The 7974-nt window shown below is 36.9% G+C and overlaps 1 protein-coding gene across 1 annotated transcript; it reads left to right on the top strand.

The window, feature by feature from the left end:
- Positions 1–324: 324 nt before the first annotated feature.
- Positions 325–7744, top strand: LOC143246049 (cell adhesion molecule DSCAM-like). Its single transcript, XM_076492280.1, has 8 exons — positions 325–438; positions 1052–1180; positions 3257–3424; positions 3959–4029; positions 5113–5350; positions 5539–5637; positions 6260–6445; positions 7237–7744. The coding sequence occupies exons 1-8, from the start codon at positions 414–416 to the stop codon at positions 7560–7562; spliced, it is 1242 nt and encodes a 413-aa protein (XP_076348395.1). The 5' UTR covers positions 325–413; the 3' UTR covers positions 7563–7744.
- Positions 7745–7974: the final 230 nt, after the last annotated feature.

The following is a 7974-nucleotide window of genomic DNA, read 5'->3' as shown; positions in this document are numbered from 1 at the left end:
CTGTCCAGTTGATGGACACTATATTTATAAACTGAAATTAAAAATTGAATGTTTCTATTTTACACTTGTATAATTGTCTGTATATCAGGTTAATGTTTAATAAAATATGTATTTCCAGTTACATAATTATCTATATATTAGATACATTACTAGTGGTTAATAACTCATTTAGAAAATAACCATATTTGTTATGAAATAATGTGGTGCTGTAGTTTTTGTACGCAGAGGTTTTTTTTTTATTTATCAGACTTTCTGATCTGATATTCCATTCTATATCTCTTTGAAGTACAGGTACATTGTAAACCACCAGGGAGAGACGGGGAGTCATATCGGAGTTGACGATACATGACGCAAGTAGAGAAGATTCTGGAATTTTTAAATGTATTGCATCAAACAGATACGGTCGGGACGAGATGAAAATCACGCTCGTCGTGAAAGGTATTCATATATCTTAGGCTGCTAAAGCGCAGATCGCAATTGAGTTTGATTTTATGCGCTTTGCACGTGAAAAATGCTGTTGTACTGAAAGAAATGTGGTCGAGATTGTAATACAATAGTGTTTGTTGTTTTTCATGTTGAATATATATATATTTACAAAGGATTTTAATCTTTTATCATTAGTATTTAAATAGTTGGTTAATCTTAATTTTAATGTAAAGATGGAACATGATTTGGGGAAAATAATATATGTTAAGGTGGTTCTAACCAAAATACACAACATGTGTAGTAAGAACAACACCACATGTCTTTATGTTAATTATTTTATGTTAATGTATAACATTATTATGTATTTTATGTTAATGTGTGACATTATTATGTACTTTATGTTAATGTATGACATTATAATGTATTTTATGTTAATGTATGACATTATTATGTATTTTATGTTAATATGACATTATTATGTACTTTATGTTAATATATGACATTATTATGTATTTTTATGTTAATGTATGACATTATTATGTACTTTATGTTAATGTGTATAACATTATTATGTATTTTTATGTTAATGTGTTATGTATTTTACTTGCTTTGTTCTCATGTCTAGAACCTCCAGATCCTCCAACTGTCCAGTTGGTCAAAGTTCTGAGCAGGAGTGTTGTTGTGTCATTGTCATCTCTATACGAAGGCAACAGTCCAATCAATAACTATGTTATAGAGATATATGAAGTAAATGGTGAGTGTAGCACTTAACCCTAGAATTATCATTCAGATTAAACACCATTTTATAAACTGTTTATATGACAACCTGGTTACGAGTCCTTACTGGAGTCATCTCTACATTTTACACACAACATTAGTTATTGACGCAACTCATGGCGAGTAATTTACACTTGGTGTTGTGTGTAGTAATTGATCTGTTTATTAACAAGCCGAGCGCAGCACTGTTGTCAGGGTGCGAACAGTGAAGCTGGGAATCCATGGTTCAAGCCCCGTTATTGCGCCCTCTCTTTCTAAAATACGTACCGTAATAGCACGTATTACATCTGGGTGTTTTAATTGTCGTTCTCAAAAGACGTGATAAAGATTCAAATACAATAATTTTTTATAATAATTATCAGAATTCTTAACGTGTATGTTTCTTTAGGGTTAAGTTTGTAATGTAATTATAATTAGTTTTATGGTTTTATTTATGTTTGTTCTATTGAATTAAACACGAAGCTACAGAACGGCTATCCGTGCTGTACTCGCCATATGCATTGCAAGCTGTTTCTTTAACATAATAGCCCGGCATGACATGGCCAGGTGGTTAAGGCACTCGACTCGTAATCCGAGGGTCGCGGGTTTGAATCTCCGTCACACCAAACATGCTCGCCCTCTGTAGCCGTGGGGACATTATAATATTAGGGTCAATCCCACTATTCGTTGGTAAAAGAGTAGCCCAAGAGTTGGCGATGGGTCACAATGACTAGCTGCCTTTCCTCTAGTCTTACACTGCTAAATTATGGACGGCTAGCACAGGTAGCCCTCTTGTAGTTTTGTGCAAAATTGAAAACAAACCAAACCAAATTCTAACATAATAAGCCTTCAGACACGAGGGGCCTACGGACTCAAACTATGAATGATTGATTTTGTAATGTAGCTTCACCAATCAAAGAAAGTTGTTAATGGAAGAGACTATTACTCTACGCATTATTTTTTGTTTTTGAAACTACATTTTTTTGGCTTCAACATCGAATGTCGACTCGTAAACATGAAGACATAAAGCTTTGATTAAACAGACTGAAGTTAAACACAAAATGTTGAAAACATCAAACGGTGAATTTATTTGTTTTCACTTTTAGACAGACGAATAATGTAATTTCGCTCAGTCCTAGTAAAATTAATACCAGTTATGTACGTCTAGGGCAGGGCTTATGAACATCTGGGTGTGTTATGGCGTGGTGGTTGGGGCGCTCCATCCGCAAGCTGCGGGTCGCCGGTACAAGTTCCGTTACCAAACTTTATCGTTGTTTCATCCGTGGGAACGTTATAATGTGATGATTAATTCCACTTTTGTTGGTAATAAGTAACACCAGAACTAGCGACAGATGGTGTTCAGGTGCTTTCTTTCTTTTGTCTATCATTTCTAAATTAGGAGTGACTAGCGGAAATAACCCTCGTGTAGGTCGGGGCGAAACTCTACAAAACAACTGAACTGTTCTAGGGTTAAGTGGGACCTTCACAAACCAGAACCTAATCTGAGTTAGTTGATAGATATCACAACACTGGCTGGGTCTGGTAAATGTGGCTTCCATGAATGATTGAGCAAAATATTAACTGAATTAAATAACCACCATGTAGTTCCAGAGGTGGGCAATAAAAAAGTGTTTTGTTTGATTTTGAAATTCGCGCAAAGCTACACAAGGACTATCTACACTAGTCGTCCCAAATTTAGCAGTGTAAGACAAGAGGAAACGTAGCTAGTCATCACCACCCACCGCCAACTTTTGGGCTACTCTTTTATCAATGAGTAGTGGGATTGATGGGCACATTATAACGCCCCACGGTTGAAAGGGCCAGCATTTATGATGTGACGGGGATTCAAGTGTCGCCCTAACCACCTGGCAATGCCAGGCCGTAGTTTATGACGGGAGTAGTCCCAACAATGGAACAGCGGTATGTCTTCAGATTTATAATGCTAAAATCAAGGGTTCGATTTCCCTCGGTGGACAGAGCAGCTAGCCCGATTAGGCTTTGCTACAAGAAAACACCCGTAAAACGTGACGAGAGTAAGAAATAAAACACTAACTTTATTTACTAAACGATACAGGAAAAGTGGAGAAACAAACACGAAAGGAAACTGTTAGAAGAGACAACAAAAAACTGAGAATCGACCGTCTTAAGCCTCGCACAACTTACAAGATCCAAGTGATTGCTGAGAACGAGATTGGCCACAGTCTTCCGAGTGACGAGTTGGGCTTCGTTACTGACGGTGAAGGTGCGTACAAACAAGACAACAAGTTTTGTTTTACAGTCATTCCTCTTGAAGTAATAGTTTTGACATTTCGTCTTTATCAGCGAAAAGATTGAAATGGATGTAGTGGTAAATATTTGTGGTAAAATAAAAAATCAAACGAATGAGTTATTTTAACTGTAGTCGTAAAAAAACTTCAATGACGTGACAAAGAGTGACTGAAGTTAATGGTTATGTTTGACAGTTAATTCAGTTCTTTGTTCCTTGTGACTGTACATTCTATGAATTTTTTAACTACCATCTACCATATGCAGTGTCGATATGGCCTTTCGTACCATACCACGATCGGCTGGGACATGGCATGTGCTATTTATTTTATGAATTTCATAAACAATTACTGTGGTAAGAAGTCGATTAATTAATCGAGGTGTGAGATACAGATACAGTGCACTAATAGTTCAACCCAAGAAATGTATTATAGTTTGAAATTAATTTGTGAAGGTATTCTACATTTGGTAGCCATCTTTCATTTTAAGTTATCAATGTTTTCTTTTAAAGCTCCCCAGGGACCGCCTCGTGATGTGCACGTGTTACCCAAAGGTGCACACTCCCTACAGATATCATGGAAGGTAAGTTTTCTATTCCTCAATATTTGATATTGAAGTAACCTGTCTCTGAGTGTATGTCATCATGATTTAATGATACGTTGGGTACATTTATAATGAAGAGTTGCCATGTTAGTATTATAATATAACATCCAGAAATTTACAACTGGAGAGGAAGTGATGGAATTATGTTACTTTACAATAGTTATGGTGATAAATGTCCCATTGCGTCACAAGTTGCAAACATTGTGTCCTCCATGTCAGAAGAACGTGATAGATATTGTTTCCTCCATGTCAGAAGAACGTGATAGATATTGATTCCTCCATATCAGAAGAAAGTGGTAGATATTGATTCCTCCATATCAGAAGAAAGTGGTAGATATTGATTCCTCCATATCAGAAGAAAGTGGTAGATATTGTTTCCTCCATGTCAGAAGAACGTGGTAGATGTTGTTTCCTCCATTTTAGAAGAACGTGGTAGATGTTTCCTACATATCAGAAGAACGTGGTAGATATTATTTCCTCCATATCAGTAGAAAGTGGTAGATATTGTTTCCTCCATGTCAGAAGAACGTGGTAGATGTTGGTTCCTCCATATCAGAAAAAAGTGGTAGATGTTGTTTTCTCCATATCAGAAGAAAGTGGTAGATATTGTTTCCTCCATGTCAGAAGAACGTGGTAGATATTGTTTCCTACATATCAGAAGAACGTGGTAGATGCTGTTTCCTCCATGTCATAAGAACGTGGTAGATGTTGTTTCCTACATGTCAGAAGAACGTGGTAAAATATCCAACATGGATATTTTACGTATATTGATCTTAAATTAGAACAGTTTAAGAATCGCTGAACAACATTGATTTTAATCAACTATAGTTATCCACAAGTCCGCATATATGTTGTAGCTTTCAGTTTCAGTGTTTCTAAAGTAAACGAATTTCATTAGTAATTAAATAACAATTAATTCAGACACATTTTATGAAATAGATATAATGTGGTACGTGTCATAAGTTAGATTGCAGTCACTTGTGTTCATCTTTGAAGTTTTGTTATCTTCGTTGATCAGACAGACTATTACACGATTTAGTTGGTCTATCATTTTGTTAACAGCCTCCAAGCCCTGGTAACAATAGCGACAATATAACGGGATATTACGTGGGTTATAAAGAAATGGGAAAGGACGACCCTTACGTCTTCAAGACTCTTCAAGCCACTCCCTCATTTCAAGAAAACTGTACTTTGAACAACCTGAAGAGGTCTACAACGTATAGTATAGTAGTCCAAGCCTTTAACGATAAAGGATCAGGACCACAATCAGAAGCAGTTACTGGCCAAACTCTGCTTCAGGGTAAGAATCAATGTGTGACGTAACGATTATAGGATAAGTCTTTCGTTTTCCTAAACAAAACCGTAATAATAACTCGATTTGTTTTTCGCTCGTGCAAACACGTTTCTGTTTTTATAAAAAGATGTTTAGAAGTTTTGGGATTCAACACTTCTACCTATCACACATGCTCGCTTCTTTCTCTGTGATAGACTTTCCTCCTACTGCCAATCTTCGTATAACTACCTCGACGTCTTCCTCTATCCAGCTCTCTTGGGAACTGTACGGACGCAATACTGAGGCGATAGAAGGTAAGCCTATCGTATTTGTAGCGTTTAACTTCAACACATGCAGATCAGTGTAACTCCGTAACACCATTTTTATATTCAAATCAAAACATTTTTAGATGAGCGACATCACGTAATTGTTTTGTTTATATATTTTAATACACCTAATAGCTACGTGAATGTTGTTCCAGTCGATGGCTATACGTTAACTGAAACAAATGATAACAAAAATAATTAATTACATTTAATGTGAATAATCTTCCAAGATAACCAGAGGGGCAAACATTGTTCATATGGTTAATTAATGGCAGTTTTTTGTTTACTGATTAGAGTAAGATATCTTGCGATCACAATTAACAGCGCCCTCTACATATTGATTTAATGATTTATATATAAATAATTCTGCTTCATTTATTCAATGTAAGAGACTACATCTTGTCCAACAGTAATTTCACAATTAAATCGAATCTTTTCATGTTCATGTTCCAGTTACGCTCATTCCATTATGTCAAAAGTCCTTTCTCTTATTTTCTATAAAACATTATTTTTTGCGTTAAGGTAAAAATAAAATATCTTTATGTATAGACAGTAACGTTTTCTCACGGGTATATATTTAATGACGGAAGTTGTGAATTGTTCACCATAGGTTATCTCCTGTTCATGAGACAAGGAAACAGTGGGTGGAAAGAAAGTAAACTGTCCGGAAGTTTGACCAGTCACGTTATGGGCAACCTTCGTTGTGGGACCAAATACGAGTTCTATATCGTGTCATATAACAGCGTAGGCAAGGCCGATCCAAGTCAGGTTGTCACTGGAGCAACGGATGGAAACGGTAGTGTTCACCTTTGAATATTACACGAAGTGTATTCGTCAGTAAAAGAAACGTAAAGGTTGAAACGTTTTGCCACGAACCTCTTGTTCTGTGACTCATCAGTTTTTATTAATGGTGCTTAACTGAAGTTTAATATATATTCTCTCTACGTTAGGCTTAGGAAATTGCACAATACGTATGCGTAATCTAACCATTGTTTAACAATAATTAAGGAAGTAAGCATTTATTTATTTCTGTCTGGCGCCCCAGCATTAGTCTACGGAATTAAAACGCTAGAATTCGGGTTTCGATACCCATGGTGAGGAGAGTACAGGAAACCTATTGTGTAGCCTTATATTTGACTTTAAACAAACAAACGTAACTCTTTCTATTATAATGGCTTTTTGTGTTTTCTTAATGCAAAGCCACATCAGGCTATCTGCTGAGTCCACCGAGGGAATCGAACCCCTGATTTTAGCCTCGTAACTCTGTAGACTTACCGCTGAACCAGCGGGGAACTAATGCATTTCACACTTTCAAGTTCCGTACCCTTTTATGTCGCCATCAAAAACTGCACGAGTGGTGCCAGCATTATAGAAACTTGAAGAAACTTAGAAAAGTATCGATCCTTAATAGACAAGAAATTGATTTATTAGTGTATACTGAAAACCTAGAAAGTAACTCTAACGAAATATAAGCGATTTAATATACATGCAGATTTCAGACGGACACGAGAAGAGACTTGTTTACAGTTATTTTCGGACTCGTTGGTTGTAACTTTCATAATAACTTGTCCTATCTTTTCTGTACAGTTTCCGAAGCTCCTGATCGAAACATGGCTCTCGTCGTAAACGACTCGTCAGTAGTTGTCCGTTTGTCCGCTTGGAAAGCTCGAGGCTGTACCATTAATCATTTCCTGGTAAAATATAGGACAGCTGATGAAGGAACGTGGATACCAGTGTCGTCACATCTGCCAGCAGACCGTGAAAACGTTGTAATCAGTGGATTAACTCCAGGAACCTCCTATTCGGTTTTGGTTGGTGTTGAAAGTTCTGCTGGCTATACAGAATCCCAATTCGACTTCATGACTGAAAACCGAAACGCAGGTAAAGAGACACTGAAAACAGCTTGTGGTTAGATCTATTAAACTCAGGTAAAGATGTACAGTGGACACTGCTGGAAGTTAGGCCTATTAAACTCAGGTAAAGATGTACAGTGGACACGGCTGGAAGTTAGGCCTATTAAACTCAGGTAAAGATGTACAGTGGACATGGCTGAAAGTTAGGTCTGTTAAACTCAGGTAAAGATGTACAGTGGACACGGCTAGAAGTTAGGCTTATTAAACTCAGGTAAAGATGTACAGTGGACACGGCTGGAAGTTAGGCCTATTAAACTCAGGTAAAGATGTACAGTGGACACGGCTAGAAGTTAAGCCTATTAAACTCAGGTAAAGATGTACAGTGGAGACGGCTGGAAGTTAGGCCTATTAAACTCAGGTAAAGATGTACAGTGGACATGGCTGGAAGTTAGGCCTATTAAACTCAGGTAAA

Source organism: Tachypleus tridentatus, chromosome 3 (genome assembly GCF_004210375.1).
Source record: "Tachypleus tridentatus isolate NWPU-2018 chromosome 3, ASM421037v1, whole genome shotgun sequence".
Taxonomy (NCBI): Eukaryota; Metazoa; Arthropoda; class Merostomata; order Xiphosura; family Limulidae; genus Tachypleus; species Tachypleus tridentatus.
Note: the sequence above shows the minus strand (reverse complement) of the source record. Positions and strands in the feature narration are given on the sequence as shown.

Bases quoted from the DNA above. Each gene is read 5' to 3' on its own strand.
- LOC143246049 (XM_076492280.1), top strand. From the start codon at position 414: ATGAAAATCACGCTCGTCGTGAAAG. The intron at 1,181-3,256 runs GTGAGTGTAGCA...TAAACGATACAG, and splicing joins AGAGATATATGAAGTAAATG to GAAAAGTGGAGAAACAAACA. The intron at 5,351-5,538 runs GTAAGAATCAAT...TCTCTGTGATAG, and splicing joins TGGCCAAACTCTGCTTCAGG to ACTTTCCTCCTACTGCCAAT.